The sequence below is a fragment of the Xenia sp. Carnegie-2017 genome, unplaced genomic scaffold, assembly GCF_021976095.1.
Source record: "Xenia sp. Carnegie-2017 unplaced genomic scaffold, XeniaSp_v1 HiC_scaffold_4, whole genome shotgun sequence".
Taxonomy (NCBI): domain Eukaryota; kingdom Metazoa; phylum Cnidaria; class Anthozoa; order Malacalcyonacea; family Xeniidae; genus Xenia; species Xenia sp. Carnegie-2017.
The window spans coordinates 5,328,815-5,347,701 of NW_025813504.1; the positions used below are offsets into that span (position 1 = coordinate 5,328,815).

An 18,887-nucleotide genomic window follows, 5' to 3' on the forward strand; every position below is an offset into this window, starting at 1 on the left:
TTCGAACGATTATAAATCGGGAATTTAATGATCATAAAAACATAGTAATCATTAAATTTGATAAGTAATTTTTGAACTATAAACGTCAGTCGTGCGAATGATTTGACATACCCTAGATCCACCCCTGATAAAGAGTCATTACTTGTAACAAGCTAGTCATCAATCCTTTGCAGGGCTGTGTAAAGGTTGTAATATCTTCCATGACAGAAGTAATCATGATTTGGTTAGTGTTAAAATTTTTCAACTGGATAATTTTACAATAAGTACTTGCATGAATTACTTACTGAATGGTTTTTACATTAAGTATATACGATAAAGTTAAGAATAAAATAGAAAAGTAGGTGATTAGAAATACATTAATTGCATTTGTGCATGCAGTGACCATAGAAATGTTCTATTTCAAAATAAACCTGTCCTCTCGAGCCCAATTTCTACAACACAGGAGGAGTTTTGAAATTGCTCAAATTCTTCAGTCTTCCTCGCAACGGCAGTAACGACGACGTTACCGATTTTTATTGTTAACTATCTGAACAAAGTTTAATAAGCAAATTCGATGCTTTTGAGAAATTTTAAGTTCCTGTTTCTATGTGTTGTTCTGTTCCGGTGCTACATATTTTTTATAATTGAGAAAATCTTTTGAGTGTTATTCATAGCTAAAATGTGTCTTGAATTGCAAGTCCATCATATATGAGATAAAAAATCGTGTGAATATATTGTGCAATCATTTCATGTCTATACAGCGTTAACTCACTACGCTTATTTCGAGCGTTCAAAATTCTACCAAGGCCAGTTTTACGGGCTCGTTGTCAGGCTCTTTGTTCAGCACTAACTGAAGTATTTCCTGTGCCTTTTGTTTTTTTCCAATCTCTTTAAATGTGTACCCAAGAAAAGAGTGAACAATGGTATCATATGTAAGGCTGTTGACATATGTCTCCATTCGAAGTGCACATTCTTTAGCATTTTCCAAATTACCGCTTTCCAAATAAACTAGAACCGTTTGATAATAAACGAAAATTTGTTTTGGCAAAGACAATTTTACTCTAGCTTTAATTTCCTGCGCTACATAGACTCCAAACAAAGGCACGTCAACTTCAGAGAACGTTATAGACCAATCATCTTTGTCCTTACTTATTATTTGCTCAAGAAGAAAAATAGCTTCATCGAAGCGTTTTATTCGTTTGAGGAATGATGCATAAACTATCTCTACGAAAGGAGTCATTTTAATTTTTCTTTCAAGCAATTTCTGAAAACAGGTTTGAGCTTTTTCCATCCAGGACTGATAGACGATCTTATCATTTTTGCCTTCTGTAAATGCCTTTGCTTGATAAAGCTCTGTTAATGTTCCTACCATGTTCTGGTCAATGTCATAGCCTCTATCCATACGTAGGCAATGCTCATAGCATGCTATTTTATTATCTATCTTTTTGTCGTCCAGCATCCTGGCTAGTGAAGAGTAAATGAAGTATGGTTTAGGAAACGAGTACTGGGAAAGAATGGCATGTTGATCATCGAACGATTTATTGAAAATCTTTTCTTGTTGTTGCAGTAAATGAAGAAATGTTTTATAGGGATGACGTGTGTCACTTTCAGCAAACATAACCGAAGCATTTCCTTCAAGACGTGCCATTGAAAGTTGGCATTCTGTTGATAAAAATGTGAACTTCCTTGCAGTTACACACATATTTAAGGTGAATGCATATTCACCTAACTCGTAGTACACTTTTGCCAAATTTTCCGTCGATAGTGGAAAATCAGATTCGTCAAACGATAACTTCCCAGGTTCTTCAATAAGAGACACCAAATATTTCTCACTCTTTTCAAGTAGATAAGAAAGGCATACAGTTGTAATGCCTAAACCAGTCTGTAAATCTCTGCCCTCTGTAGACAGTTTATCAAACGATATAACTGCTTCTCTTTTGTTCCCAAGCTGAACATACACGCGTACCAGTAAGGAGTAAGCCAAGTTTCCCATGTTTGTATGTAATTCTCCGAAAGACTCCACATAAAATTGAATATCAGATCCAAAAAGAATTCGTTGGGAGTATTCGCAAAAAACTTCTCTAGACCACAATTTGTCATCTTCAACAGTTTGCTTTAAAATCATCTCAGCTTCTCTAAATCGGCATTCATCATAAAGGAAGTAAGCGTACATAATATGTTTGAACACGCTGCTGTTTTCAGTACCAAAGCCATTCGGGGTTTGATAGTATTTTTCGGCCAAGCCATGTTTTTCTGATACGTTTGGCTGTACATCATCATTGATAGCTCGTAATCGATGTGCATTTGCAAGATTTAGTAACGTTTGTCCACGACTTTCACTGGCATCTTCCAAACAGTCAGCAAGCAATAATCCGGCTTCGTAAACAATAATAGCTTCCACATTTCGATTTTTATTGACGTAGATATTCCCTAAACTATCAAAGAATTTCCAAAGTTTTTCTAAATTTTCATTTTCTTCAAGAAATTTACTCTTGCATATTTTAAGAGCTTCCTGAAGAGGACTGCATGACTTTTTTATTGAAGTTTTTGCAGCGATTACAGTAATTGCATCAATCAATGTGATGATTTCTTCCACAGTTACAACTGCTTGCACAGAGGGTAAAGTAAAAACGATTGCCAAGGACTTCTTAAGATTGATCAATGCATCCTCTGTTTCATTGGAGATCACCAAAGCCCTTCCATTTAAGGAAAACAAAGAACATTGTATTGTTATAAAATCATTTTTTCCAGACGGCCACGTGTCTTTCGAGAACATTTCAAAAACAACAAAAAGGTTTTGCAAAAATTCGTTCAAATCTTTTGCAATTTTTTGCGCCTCTTCTAATTTTTTTTGTCGCAAAAGTGTCGATGCCATTAGAAGCCTGATTTCACATTTTAAAGCAAAAAACTCTCCGTTTCCAATGGCAAGCTCCTCCGTAAGATCATTTGTACCAGTCAAGCGGTCCACAAATTCACTCGTTTCTAATGCATGTTGGCAAAATATCATGACTTGTTTGAGATTATCTTCGAGAGTTAAGTTTTTACTTATTTGAAACTTACATTTCGCAGCAAGATAGAATAACTGTACAAGCAATCTAGATGTCATCAATTGAGTTTCAATGGAAGATATTATTGCTATACCTTCCTCGCATGTGCACAAAGCTTCCTCCAATTTATTGAAAACCAGACGACTTTTGACTAAGCCAATCAGTGTCTCTGCGTATTCGAAATAATGATGAAAGCCCAACCCTGTTGTGGCTGAACGATGAAAACCAACTGCTTGATTAAAACTGATCTCTGCCGTTCTATAATTTTTCATGTACAGTTGACATTCTCCATTTAGCTTAAAAAATTTGGCCTCAGGCTTAGAATTTCCCGTATTGAAGGATTTTGAGGCAAGATCTACTGAGCCGATTAGAGCAGAAATGTCTTTATTTGTTTTTGCATTTTCCGCTCTATTCAGTAAAAACTGAATTTGATCATCAAATGAAAATGACGTAAACAAAAGCTCCCGAGAATCTTCAATGAGTTGATAAGCTGTTTCTAAATCACCTTTCATGTAGTTATGCAGAATAGAATCTGTCACAGAGATAATATTTTCGACATCTGCTTTTGATTCCTTTAAACTCTTATCAACGCCTGACTTATCTTTTATGTAAAGAGATTGATTCACGTTGGTATTTTTAGGATTATTTTTGTCGACAGTGTAGGCTATATCATTTTTGTCGGTGATGTTTAATTGATTTGCATGCGATTTTATCGAAACGGTCAGGAATTCACAGTCTTTGTTGTGCATATGTTTTGGTAAATGGTTCGGAGAATCATATTCTTGAAGTTTTTCTCTTGAAGCAATTTGGAATGTTGCTAAATGTTCTTTTTCAGTTATTGCTTCTGCATTAACAGAAACATTCTTTAAATTAGAGTTCAGTTTTATTATCTTCGAATGCAAAGACATCTCCATTGAAGCATCGCCTTGGAAATACTTGCCAGAAACGTTACTATCAAGCAAAACAGCTTGGTTGTATAACGTATATTTGTAAACACCACTGGTTTGAACTGTTTCTTTGTTTGAGAAGTAAACGGTTTCTGGAAGAGAAGAAAACATTTCTCCGAGTATATGTATAGATTTATGGAGAGTAATGAACACCTCATCTGAAGCATTTGTTAAGTGTCCAATCAAGACATCATTAAGACCGCAGATTTTTTTCGCTTCAAGAATGATATCTTGGGGGAACTCGTTCTGTTTGATTGTTGTAAAAATATCTCTAGCGATTTTGTTGAGCGTCTCTGCTTTTTTTAAATCGTCTGAAAAACAGCACAAGAGCGCCATGTCTGAAAAACAGATTGCTTTTCTAACACTGTTCATTAGCGCTTCTTCTCTGCTGTGCTTTTCCAAGAAAATAAGAACTTGCTGCAGAGTAGTTTTCAAATTTTTCCATTCAGGATACACAAACAAAAATACCTTCAGCAGAGAAATTTGTTGGATGATGTTTGAATGGTAAGGATCTAAACAATGCAATTTCATTTCTATTTGTAAGGAGCGCTCGAAAAAGTTCACTGCATTTTCATAATCCTTTTTCAAAATGTAAATGTCTGCTAGTTCAATCAGTATAGAAGCGACTTGCTCGTTCGTATTCTCAGATCCGTATATTACTTCGCTCATCTGCAAAGCTTTAAGCAAAAGTTTCTCTTTTTCAACAAAATCAATAGAATGATATTTGGATGCAAGTAGTAAAAACAAGGAAATAGTTTGAGAGTTAAACTGACCGACCGCTAATTGTTGTCGTAAGACATTGCCAGCTCTGTCATAGTGCAGCCGTTGCGCGTTTATGATTTGTTTATCAAAGCTTCTTTCACCCTTTGACAGAGATCTCGTAAAATTTTTCTCCACAAGGTCACTAAATTTAATATGCAAATCAAATTCAACGATTGCTACCTCCCGTGCATTTTTCTTAGATGATTGACAAACTTTGACTGCTTGCTCCAAGCAATGTAGGGCTTCGTCATAATCACCAATCTTTTCCCAGTTATCAACCATCTTTATTAAGTAATTGCATTTATCGCTGTTATCAACCAAGGCCGATACATATTTTAAAGTATCAGACATGTAGGTAAACGCTTCTGACGGGTTTTTATTGTCTATTAACAGTTCAGTGATATTTAGAAGCCTTTCTACGATTTTTGGCGTATTTCCATGCTCAGATTTCAATATTTCTAAAGATTTTGTGTAATGGCATTTTGCATCTTCCATAAACCCTTTTTGGAAACATAATTTTCCAAGAGAACTCAGATATTTCTCCTTCAAAACAGCATCTTGTTCCCTAGCAAGTCCCTGCATCAGCAATAACATTGCTTCGTCACTCATGCCTAAGTCCATTAAGGTTTTTGACACAATACACACAAGTAATACTTCATGTTGGGGATGTATGATATTGTCCAGACAATCATTAGCACTTAACGCTGACTCCCATGCTTTTTCTTTTTCACCTAATTTGAACCAAATAGTAGCCAATCCACAATGTGTCAAACAGTCAATCATAAGGTCTACTTTTGTTCTTCCCTGGTTCATTTCTATTTTCTTTTTGTTGCTAATATCTAAAGAATTCTCGAAGAAGGTGATCGCCTCCACGTGGTTGTCTGTGAAGGTATTGATCATAGCTAGTTGATGACTGACTTGTTTTCTATGACAAAGATAATTTGCTCCTCTGATGACACAAGTGATTTAAGAATTAGTGAAAAGTAGAACTTAGCCTCCTCGTACATAAATAAGCAAAAGCAAACCCTCCCAAGCATGAACAAAGTCCATAGAACATGAAAGTTGATGCTATCACCAAAAATAATACGCCCCATCAACAATGCTCTTTTCAAGCACTGGTAAGCTTCACCAATCTTGTCTTGATGCATTAGAAATTGTCCTAATTCGTTCAGCCATATTATTCCCATGACGCTGTTACCTTCGTCCTTTATCAATGCAGTGAGTTGATATATTATCTCATCAAATTCTTCCTGCGTGATTCGGATTTGAGATGTATTTATAAGTTTCACTCGCACGTTTAATTTTGTAACTCACTAATATCAGATTCTATATTGTTGCATTCCTCAAGACTTGTTATTGCATTTTTCATATTCCCTTGGCTTACACAATATGATGCGTGTAACAGATGCATATCAACTAATTGGTCTAAGAAGTCTCTTTTACGTTTGCTGTCTTTGCCCTCAGCAGCTTTTTTATGTATCTCTTGAAGTAAAGCTTTGAATTTCTCTTCAATCAAAGAAACGTCGTCAGACCCTATGCCCAATATAAAGTCAATCCTCATGTGTTTAATTACTAAGTTAATGTTTCCAGGGTCAAATTTAAGCGCACACTTATAACAATCTAATGCAGCAACGTAGTTTAACATTCGACAATGTATGTGTCCTTTAACTCTATCAGAGCAATCAAAAAACAAATTGCGCTCAAAATCATTTGAGTCAATCCTGTCGTCACAAAACTCTTGCAGCATTTCATACAGTGGAGTTGATACATAGAAAAAATGAAACAGCTCTTCTTTTCTTGTTGTATCGTAAGCAAATAATCTGTTGTTTACCGGTCCTGTTTTATTGTTGGAATTATTAGATCTTGTCTTACCTGCCTCGTCCTGTTTTTCCGCTAAAAGGTCATTATAAAGCTTAAATTTTAGTGAAATTGCTAAAGCACTTGCAAGGTTATCTTTTGCACTAGAGCATATCACCTTCCTTTCACACAAATCATCAACAATCTTAAAGGAGCCATTTGTGGTGATACCAAAAACCATCGAAAATCCTACGATGACGCGATCATTCAATCGATAAATCTCCTTTTTTACATCATACTCCTTTCCATCGAATGCTTGATGGCTGTCCAACATCGTTTTCCCGTATCGATCAACATCCTTTGATAGAATGCAACGTCCTCTGCTAGATAGTACAGTGTTGTTTTAGTACAACCAACTATATCATGGGGTTCACGTAAAATCTTGCCAATAATTGCTTTGTATTCGCCCAATAACGTTTGTTGGTCGTCTTGGAGTGGCGCAACAGTCAGCAAAATATCTCCTAATAAATAATTCATTGAATTATTTCATAATGAAAATGAAGAATTCAAATATTAATATTATTTATATAAAATACACATTTAATATTAACGACAACTTTTTTGAAAATAGATATGTTTCGACATCTCATGATGCCATCTTCAGTATGGGTGAAATAATAGGTGGTACAGGGTTTATATAAAAGTAATATGATACATAAATTACAACAATAAAAAGGAAATAAGATAGATTAATGAGGAGCGTCCGAGCGTATTATAAACTAAATATTGTATTAAATTTAAAAACTTGAACATTGAGGTCAGGGTTAGTTTTGTTGATGTGGAGTGCTTCTGATTTTAAGGGTGAATGAGGTGTCGGCGGTCGCTGATTTTGAAACAGGAGGGTGAATAGTTGGTTTTGCATGAGTGAGATTTAAAAGTGTCGGTAGATATGAGAGTTTTGTCTGTTGTGGTATGTTCCTGATTCTGGTGGATAAATGGCGCTTAGTTTCGCCAATGTATCGGGAATTACATCCCGCGCAATTGAATTCATATACCACCATAGATTTAATTGAATGAGGGATTGGGTCTTTGAATGAGAAAAGGTTTTTGATTTTGAATGATGTGAAAATTAGTCGAATGTCAATATCTGTACAGAAGCGTTTCATAATGTTTGTAAGTCTGCGTTGTGTGTGTCGTGAGTAATGTCCGATGTATGGTAGTTTGAAGTATAGAGTTGTTATTCACAAATTCTTCATCTCCTACGACGTTGAAAGCCAATTTACTAACATACCACTTACTGAAACCATCAACCTAGCAATCGACTAAATATTCGCTCACAACCCCACAGCTGTTTTTAATAGCAACAGCACAGACACATTTTTTATTTAATGGAAAATTTTATGACCAAACGGACGGTGTTGCGATGGGCTCTCCCTTAGCACCCATACTTGCTAACATTTTCATGGGCTCACATGAACGAAACTGGCTAAACAACTACAACGACACTAAACCACTATTTTACCGCAGATACGTTGACGATATTTTTTGTGTTTTACTAACGAAACTGAGGCCATGAAGTTTTATAATTACATTAACACACAGCACGCAAACATTAGATTTTCTTTGAAACTGAACAACAAGATCAACTGCCATTTCTTGACATTTTACTAACAAAATCTCACGACAGCTGTACAACATCTACATACCTCAAACTAACATACACAGGACTTCTGACGAACTATTTTAGTTTCACACCACTTTCATACAAAACCGGACTTATGCGCACACTAATCGACAGAGCATACAAACTTAACAATACGAACAATGGCTTTCAACGAGACATAAAAAACATCACATCCACTCTAAGACGAAACTCTTTCCCACTTCACTTTATTAACAGAACCGTAAAACGATATCTCGACAACAAACATAGCAACAACCTCAACCTAGACACCGAAACTCCTGACACGACGATCACAACCAACACAAATGAAAATTCCAAAATAACAACTCTATACTTCAAACTACCAAACATCGGACATTACTCACGACACACACAACGCAGACTTACAAACATTATGAAACGCTTCTGTACAGATATTGACATTCGACTAATTTTCACATCATTCAAAATCAAAAACCTTTTCTCATTCAAAGACCCAATCCCTGATTAAATTAAATCTATGGTGGTATATGAATTCAATTGCGCGGGATGTAATTCCCGATACATTGGCGAAACTAAGCGCCATTTATCCACCAGAATCAGGGAACATACCACAACAGACAAAAACTCTCATATCTACCGACACCTTAAATCTCACTCATGCAAAACCAACTATTCACCCTCCTGTTTCAAAATCATCGACACTGCCGACACCTCATTCACCCTTAAAATCAAAGAAGCACTCCACATCAACAAAACTAACCCTGACCTCAATGTTCAAGTTTTTAAATTCAATACAATATTTAGTTTATAATACGCTCGGACGCTCCTCATTAATTTATCTTATTTCCTTTTTATTGTTGTAATTTATGTATCGTATTACTTTTATATAAACCCTGTATCACCTATTATTTCACCCATACTGAAGATGGCATCATGAGATGTCGAAACATGTCTATTTTCAAAAAAGTTGTCGTTTATATTAAATGTGTATTGGCAATAGTGCTTTTACGAAATTATATAAAATAACTTTTTAATTCTAAATTTCAAAAGTCAAGCATTATTTTACAAAGAACATTTTATTTAAGAGGAAAAAATGGTTGAGAAAAGATTGAGAGATAGCTACTGTTCACGAAAATTCTACAAATACTTTTATATTTGCAGTGTGTTTCAAATTTTTTGATACCCATTGAACTCATTTCGTAGTGATGATTCCAAAAAATGACAGTGCCTGTAAAGTGCCATGACTAAAAATTCTGTAAAATTGAACATAGTAAAATCTAATAATTTGCGATCGATTCGCCCAATTTTATAACATAGCTACAATTATCATTACGACTTGCAGATGTGCCTTCAGCATATGCTGTATCCAATAAAACAGGACAGCAATTTAGACACAAAACTTATACTGAGATATATGCACTGTACCGGATTTTCACACACAACATTGTACACAGCGTTAATGCCAGAGCTGGCGTCCTTTTTTGTCTGTGTAAAGCAAGTAATGAGAGAAAAAGAAAATGAAAACAATGCATATCTTGATAGTTGATGAAAAACAATAATGAAATACACAATGAAAAATTGTGTGTCGTTAAACAAAATATATCACTGGAGCGTTATTAAAACGTAAAAGTACACCAATCATACACGATCAAGTTGTATAAAGTGCTATGAATATTTAAATATGTTTTATATAGCATTCATATTTTTCAGCATTCAGTTCTGTCATGAAGACTTGTATTAGTTCGTCGATCGATCGTCCTAGATTCTTGCTAAATATATTTCTCCTCGAAAATATTTTTCTGCGAATGAGCTAATTTTGTTAGATGCAGTTTTAATGTGCAAAATTTGTCGAAAAAATGACATTAAATCATTTTTTACGTTTTTCTACTTGCAAGAAGCTAAACAAACATCAGCTATTGAAAAAACACCAATAATGCATATAAGGGAGGAATTTGACAAATTTTAACTGCATGTCTGGCTTCAACCAATCATGGGACAAAACTATAAGAATTATCGTTCTACATGTATTTTAGTTCAATGTACCAATATTAAACGTAATCATAAAAACTCGAAAGAAAATAAATATATGCTTAACATTTTCCTCACCCAAAAATAGTAACCAGAGCAGATAAACAATGCAAATAAATATGAAACTGGCAATATGGCATGCTGATTAAAGTTTCATGTGTTATTTGCCAAACGAGATATAATTAATTTTGATGATCTCTCAGGGGATTTTAGTATTTACCGTATTAGAAATACGTTGTTGTTTGTGGTACATCAGTGCGGATTCCATACTTAAAGCCAAACAAACTTTTTGAATACTTTGTTGTGATTGTGCGCTCTCTCAAACCGTAAAAATCTTACTCCCCGAAAAAAATATACACCAACAGACACAAACAAACCGAGATTTGACAAGAATATAGGTTGACCCTTACAAAAATAAACTATAGTTTTTTGAGTCAAAAACTATAGTGTTGAAACCCGTAGTATTTTGAAACAAAATTTATAGTTCCGAAAACTACTGTTCTACTTCACCATTGGTCATGTCAAAAAAGGCCATGAGCACAGAACTACGAATTCTTTATAAAAAGCACGAAAGAGCAACCAAACAAGTAACTTTAATTACCAACATAATCTTATCTAATCGATATTAAATGACTGTAGTAAAGTATGATCAAAATTTTCAGAGTTGGTAGTTGCCTCTGAAGTCATTGGATTGTAAAAGATTTTGCTAAATGTTGAAGCATGTGTTCAACCAGCTGCATTCATGATAGTATTAATTCAATGAATGAATGAATGAGTGAATGAATGAATGAAAATCTTTATTTTGACACGTTGGCCTCGTCAACTAGGTTTGATTTCCATGAGGGGCGTGCTTTTGTTCAAAAGCAATTACAAAATTCTCTAAGAATTAAAATAACTATAGTAGAGAAAGATAAGTTTAAATATTTACATCGTTTAGTTTAATTTACATAGTTTAGTTTAATTAGTTACATGTTAAACTAAATCATAAAATGCAAGCAGCAATTTTCTTTTGAAAAAGTGACACGCTTTTGCTATTTCTGATTTCTGCTGGAATTGGATTCCAAACAGAAGCCCCATCATACGCAAAGCTTTTTTTTAAGGAGTTAGTACTAGGCATTCAGACAACTTGTAATATTGCGTAGATTGTAATCAGTGATGTCTTTTCTATAGGTAAACAATCTAGTAAGTTAATTTTGTGCTGCATTTTTTAATAATTTAAACATCAGCTTTGCTTCAGCTTTTTTTCTAAGTATTTCAAGAGGTTCTCACTTCATTTCTTGTAGTGCGTTACAATGATCGACATCATTGTTCATGCTTATGATAATTTTTGCAGCTCTGTTTTGAAGCTTTTGTAGTCTTTTGGACTTAGTTTCCCTTAATACACCCCAAAATTTACAGCAATATGTGAAGTAAGGATGTACCAGGGCATTATAAATAGAGATAAGTGTTTGTCTGTGTATTCCTTTAATTTTCTAAGTGCAAAAATAACGGCTGCTACTTTATGAAAATTTTATTAGTGTTACTCTTCCAAGATAAGGGTTGGTCACTTATTCAACCCATACTTTTGACTCATAAATTCTATTTATAATTGCCACTTGCAATATGTAAATTAGAGGTAAAAAAATTCTGATCATTTGTTTCGAGCCTATGATCAAATATTCTGCCTTGGTTAATTTTGAACTAAGTTTGTTTGCTGTCACAGTTTGTTTACAGTGTCAAAGGCCTTTTTTAGATCAATTTGGAGTACAAGGTTGAGCAACATTTTGTCCATGTATGTGTACCAATCATTTGTACAGTCAATTAATGCAGTTGTTGTTGAATGGGATTTTCTGTACCCAAATTGACAATCACTTAGGATTTCAGATTTAGGAAAGTAATTGTAGAGTTGATCCTATAGTATACATTCAATGATTTTATAGACAACTGGAAGAACTGAAATTGGTCTATAGTTTCCAGGCAAATTACGAAGTCCATTTTAGTAAAGAGGTATAGAGATCTTGCAGTTTTCCACTCATCTGGGAAGTCAGATAAAGTTATGCACTGATTGAAAATATAGGTTCATGTTTCAGATATGATAGGTGCAGCTAGTTTTAAAATTTTACATGAAATTTCATCACAACCTGTAGCCTTATTTGCAGAAAGTCCACAAATGAGATGGTACACATTATAGACAGTAGATAGCTGAAAGGCAGCAAACTCTGATTTAGTTGTATTTATATAATTCTCAAAATTCTTCTTCTGCAAGTTTTGGGCCAAAATTAGAAAAATATGTATTAAGGCCCTCTGCTATGCTTTCTGAGGTTATAAAAGTATTGTCATTGATAATCAATTCATTTATAACTGTTTCATTCTTTTGTTTTCCCAATAAATTATTAATAGTTTTCCAGGCCTGTTTAGGGTTTTGTTTTTGACCAACAATCTTTGAAGAGTAAATACTCTTTTATTGCATATTTTAGTTTAATATATACTTTATTCCTGCTTTTCTTGTAACACAGCCAGTCTGTTTCTAAATTTGTTTTCATTGCCTTGTGCCCCAAATAGTCTCGCATTTTTATTTATGTCATTTGTCATCCACGGAAGATTTTTTCCTCGAATCTTTTTATTTTGAATGGATTCATATTTTTCAAAAATCTCAAGGAATTTAAGACCTTTCCACTTTTCCCACAACGCATTAGTATCTTGCGGGAAGAAATATATAAAATCCCATGGTTGCTCCCTGAGTTCATCAAGAAACGTTTTCTTAATAAAGTTTTACATGTTCCTTATTTCCATTATGTTGTCACTTTTTGGTACGGGAATTTTCCTGATTGCAAAAATCATATCATTGTCCCTAATACCTGTGTAAATAACTCCTGATTCAGATATTTTTTAGGGAGTATTTGTGACTATGTGGTCAATCAGACTTTTGTTGCATTTTGTGACTCGTGTAGCCTGATTGATTAATTGAATAAGCTGATAGTTTTCGTAAAGTGATTTAAGTTTCATTGTTTTGTCTAACATTTGATCACATGGTTTTAGCATGTCACAATTTAGATCACCTAATATGTACATTTCTCGATTTTCATCATCCATTGACTCTATATATTTTTTTAAATTCATTAAAAAACTCAGAAGGAGCACCGGGGGGACCTGTAAATTGTGGCAACTAAAAATGGTTTACTTTGTGGTTTAATAATTTCAATGCAAATTGCTTCTACATTTGATGGGAGTAGGTCATTTCTTATTTTATATTTTATAGTATTCCGTAAATAAATGTAAACACCACCACCATACCTTGATCGGTCTTTTCGGATTAAATCATATGCAGTTACATGCATCAAACCATCGCTAATGGTTGAGTCAAGCCTAGTTTCGTTAAAGGCTATTAAATCAATATGACCCTTTGATAAGGAGCACCTTATCTCATCAATACTTTTTGGGAGACTGACTATGTTCAGCAAAACCATTTAAAACCCCTTTTGCTAGAAACCTTGTTAAGATCATATAGAAAATTGCTACTTGCTTTAATAGAATTTGGTTTTTAAATAGTTGGACCTTCCTCAATGTTTGACGTACAAACTGCAGATAATCGTTGCACTTTTTTCTCAGATAATTTTGGTCTAAAAATGCTTATTTTGGCCATTACTTGCTGACTTAAGATAAGTGCAAAATGCACTCCTCGATGCTTTATCACCAGCCCTGTTTAAATGAAGATTGGACTTGTATAGCAGGCTCTTATCAATTTTGTCATTATTTATAAATGCTAGGTTGTCTTGTATACACATATCACTAATCAATTTACTAAATTTAGTCAGGTTGTATGGTTGAACACGGCCATCATGCCTTTTAATTATACAGCAACATTTTTGACTTTTTTGGAATCAACTATTAGCTCACATTTTGGATACAGCACTTTCAGCATCTTCACTCACCAGATTGTTTGTACCCACATGGATAATATATGAATTATAATTTTCATTCCGTAGTGTTTCTTTCATTTTGGTATGGACGTCCTTTGCTTTTTCTCCACTGTTTGTCAGTACGGTACGCACGCGCTGCTCTTTGAATCTTTGGCTGGTTAATGTATGTGTCTCACCATTGAGTCCCCAAAAATCAAGGTCTTAGTCTTCGCTCTAAATTTTTCGTTTAAAGTTGGCTTTTTTAATGAAAGGGGGTGTTCTACGCCTTGATTTTTTTTTGTATCACTTCAAATTTGGATTCATGGAAAGATTTATATTCATCAATTTGATTCCGAATCTGACTTTCTTTCTTCGGAGAGGGACATATATTCTTATTGGCGAGAACTTGAAACGTATTAGACAGAGTAAAAGTACCATCAGTGGTCGGTTTAGAATCTGTTGGTGGGATCGAGCTGTTTTTATTCGTATATATATTCATTTTCTCAATTGATCCAATTATTTTGTTTGACTTCTAAAATATTTTTAATGGTGGTATTTTCTGCCGTAAGCTCTTTCACAAGATATTCAAGGACTTCGATTTTCGCCACCATATTCTTTTTGTCTTCAACTAGCGATGCAATGACTTTTTTCAAGTCATTTGGGCGTTGTTTCGCTTTGAAGCATTCTGCTTGTTGGTTTGTTTTCAGTTCATTTATTGAATTCGCTATTTTCAAAAGTTCCTCGTTATAATTGATGTTATTTTTGGATAGTATAATTTTCCGATTGGCCTCATTTTTAGCAGAGTCAGTGTTAGCGTCGTCCACGTGCTTCGGTGTTTTTACTTCGTTTTGAGCAGGGGCATTCGTTGATGCAAAGCTGGCTAGAGTGGCTGCTAATTGATTATTTTCATCGTCATCAACTATTAAGAGCTTTTTATCCGAAGAACTATTCCACTTTAGACTATACACTGCATTTGTAAAATGTAGCGTATCACCACGTGCTGACGACCATCTACCTGACATTTGTAGATCGTTTAAAACAAACACTTTTAGAGACTCTCGGTATCAAATCATTGCCAGAAAACGTTAAAAGATTTAAATTATTTTTTAAATTACAAGCGAATTTTTTTGTAATGTTTTTCTTCGATTTTGAAACGCACGTCTTTTCCTTAGCAACAGAAACATCCGCCATTTTGAGTATATGTTAACTGCTTTAGCAGCAGAGGTTGAAGCTCCTCTGATACTATGGGCATGGAAAATATTTGTGTCAATTAGAGGGACTAGATTGAGTTATGTCAAAATTAATGTGATGTCACGCTGGGACGAGGCAGCAAATATTAAAGAGCTGAAAAATATATTTTGATTTTTCGAGAATCCGTTCTACAGAGAAGCCAATTGCAGGAAAACAGTGTTCGAGTCTTTTCGAGAATATAAAATAATTGGGAAAGTAGGTATAATAATGTTGGGAGAAATAGTTCTTATACTTACACATGTTTAGACCTACGAGCAACCAAACCTTTTTAAACCTCCAGTTTGCATGTACATGGATCAGCAAAAATGAATTTGCCATGTGATCGTAACGGAAATCACGTGGTTGTAGGATTTATTCCTTTGTCAAAGAGTTTTATATTAATAATGTTTTAAAAATTTTTGTCAGCAGAAGGACGCACAATTTTCTAAAAAAACCTACCTAAGTGTGGATGCTTCTTGTACCAGTATTCACTCTGAAAATTTGCCATTGTCGCAGGAGTATGAATAAGCTCAAAATCCAGAGAATTTCCCCAAGGTGTCTTGCATGCTTGAGGAAGAAAAGCATCAAAAGAGAGTCCACGAGGTGTCACATCATCATAAAACCAATCTCCTCTTAACACTTCAATATCGTTTACAGGCAAAATGGTCTCCAAGGTTGATAATCTGTAATCAATGATGTTGGAGGAGAATATGTTTCTATACTTGAGTGATATTTTATATCAAAAGACTAATTATCTGGCGACAAAGAAAGCTATTTTGTTGAAAATTAATCTCGTTACCTTCAATACGCTGGAAAGGCTAATATATATCATAGTAGTTTCTTAACAATATTCCAGGTGAAATTGAAGAAAGATTTTATTATTTTGCTTACCTGGAAATGAACAAGGTTTGTCAAACTGCGAAAGAAAGTTTTACATTCCTCATCTTCAGAGCTAGTTAGTATTGCCCACTCTATATCTGAGTATGGTGTCATCTCTTCTCTTGCCAAAGATCCAAGTAGTATAACTTCATAGTTGCATGGTGGCTTCCCCAACACATCCAGACATTCTTCAATGATTTCTATTACAAGCTGTTTTACCCTGGTTGCAACCTTTTTGAACAAATCCTTTACCTCGGGTGTTTGTTTGATAAACATTTTCCTAAGGTCTTCATCACTTCCTGTTTCAGCATCGTATTTAGCATTTATGTCTTCCAAACTACTCTTGGTCTCTTCTCGTAGTTCTTTCAAAGCTTTTTTTTTACTATCCCAATTAAATTTACACCTAAACGAGTTCCCTCCAGCCGTTTTAATAAGGCTCTGTTGAGCATCCAAGACTTTCTCAGGTATACGCTTTGAAATGTTTGTGGTAAACTCACTTTCTTCTGCGATTTTGTTCAAACAATTTTTCACAAAATTATAAAGCACTGTGGCGTGCAGTAATAGTTTTTGTCTCTCAAGTTGTTGCAAGTTACCTTCAGTCGCTTTCTGCTGTAGAATCTCGGCCAAGTGATAGTATAACTCCGGGTTACTTTTACTTGAAGCATCCTCAACCTTTTGTTTTTGTATTGCCTTGCCAATAAACGTTTCTGCAACATTTAACTCTTCTCTTTCAAAAGCTCGTTTTGAAATATTTAGGAGTTGTTTGGAATTCAGCTGAAAATAAAAATACACATCACATAATGTAAGAGTAACAAAAGATGTTTGATGTACTCAGTGGTTATTCGCGTACTGATCTCAAATCTAATCCAATCGAGTTGCTAGATCTCCCGAACATGCAATGTTTTGTTGAGCTTAATGTTTGTTCTGGCTTACTAACATCTAATCGAGAAAACAGTTTAGTTAAAAAAGAAAGTGGTACAATACCTGTTCACTTTTTATGTATTCCCTTCGTTTCTGGTTTTCATCAAGTATATTGTAAAAAGCTGTATATAAAAATATAAATGTCACAACAAAGACAGCCAAGAATCGTCAATCAAAATTTAAATAAAATTGAAATATTCTGAGAGCAAAAATTTTTAGTACTAATGAATACATACCTTTCGTACTGACTTGGAGGTTGTATTTGTCTCCATTTGTCCACTCCAACAATTTCTTAAAGTCTACAAATGGTAAAAAAAACATTATGGAGAACAATAATCAAATACTTTTAGAAACCTGATCACATTTGTAGCTAGCAATGCACGAATGGTGGCCATTTGTTCAAACAATGAATGGCATATTTACTTGACGTTGAAATAGGCATAAGCATAAAAAATTAAAAAATGCAATTGAAGTTATAGACCAACTAACTCGACAATAAGCCGTATGTTAAAGAATAACTTTATATTTATTTCATTATTTTACAAAACATTCCATTGGAATGCTGTGATGTACACAGAAAAACTTGTGAAATATGGTTTGAAATATAAAGTAAAATTGACTCATTAAGGTGGGTTAATTTCACCAAAATAGCAATATGCTCTTTGCAGTTTCTCTAAGTGGTAATGACAGTGCAGTGCTTAATTAGTAACGAGCACAACAACGTCAGAAGATGTACAACGTCATATGAACAGTCAATGAATCGGCTTAGTTGGAAATGGTTAATCGCTTTATTTGTAGTGACTTTTATACAGCTTATCCATATGTTCTTATTGTATGCATGTTAATAATGCATACAATTTTGCCATGGGCCAATGTGTTTTCTTCAATAAATCACTGTACGCCTATCTCAATATTTTCAAAACGACCAAGTGATTTAGTGAGGAACGGAATTTTTTGACAGAATTACTTTATAATTTTCCTCAGCTTTTATTCATCATATTTTGTAGTTTGTTAATTTGATACAAATTTGATATAGTTTGTTCCTCACTTTATAATTGCCTTACATCTTGGTCATTATGTAATAATGGGTATTACTTAATAATAAAATTAAGTAACTAACTTAAATAGTAAATTATAATGCACTTAAATTACAACTCACAGATTTGAGTGAACTCAAATGCATGTATATGGTATACTTACAAATTATATTTTCAGATATTACTCATGACATCTTTGGTATTATCTTGTATTAGATCTTTAGTTATCTTATGCTAGTTCATGCATTGTTAACCTACGCAATAGTCCATAAGTCAAATGCTAATGCGTACACTGCAGTATTGTTTTTCATGCATATTATACATGTATAATATATATCATACATACATTATATATTTATATTTTCCATTATACATCATATATTTATATACATCATCATTCCATATTAGTATATATCACACATTATATATTATAGTCCAGGCGGTGAGTGAGGTAGGTATCACCTGAGCGGGTAATTTACGGGAGTAGGACTATCTAGACCAGTTTTTGGCGTAGAACACGAATCCGCATGTTATTCAGTCTGGCAAGGCTGCTTTTAAGAGTTATTTCCAGATATTGCGCAATGAAGCCTCATTTTCATGCAAAATCAAACGTTTTTAAGATTTAGCTATTATTATTAATAAAAACACAGACGTGATACCTACCTATTAATAATAATATTAAAAAGACGTATACTGGACCAGTTTTAGAATTAGAA

The 18,887-nt window shown here is 34.1% G+C and overlaps 2 protein-coding genes across 2 annotated transcripts in view; both read right to left on the minus strand.

Annotated features, from left to right (window-relative positions):
* On the minus strand, window positions 1-15,965 carry LOC124455394. Its single transcript, XM_047006044.1, has 3 exons — window positions 15,794-15,965; window positions 6,608-7,053; window positions 1-4,065 (listed from the first exon to the last, which is right to left on the minus strand). Exons 2-3 carry the CDS (start codon window positions 6,864-6,866, stop codon window positions 770-772), a joined length of 3,555 nt encoding a protein of 1,184 aa, XP_046862000.1. The 5' UTR covers window positions 6,867-7,053; window positions 15,794-15,965; the 3' UTR covers window positions 1-769.
* Window positions 15,793-18,887, minus strand: part of LOC124455396 — a 19,460-nt gene continuing 16,365 nt past the window's right edge. The window contains exons 3-6 of the mRNA XM_047006046.1: window positions 17,371-17,433; window positions 17,198-17,256; window positions 16,226-16,987; window positions 15,793-16,017 (exon numbers count right to left, since the gene is read on the minus strand). Of these exons, the coding sequence (XP_046862002.1) occupies window positions 15,976-16,017; window positions 16,226-16,987; window positions 17,198-17,256; window positions 17,371-17,433 (926 nt within the window). The 3' untranslated portion in view covers window positions 15,793-15,975. The remainder of the gene's footprint in view (window positions 16,018-16,225; window positions 16,988-17,197; window positions 17,257-17,370; window positions 17,434-18,887) is intronic.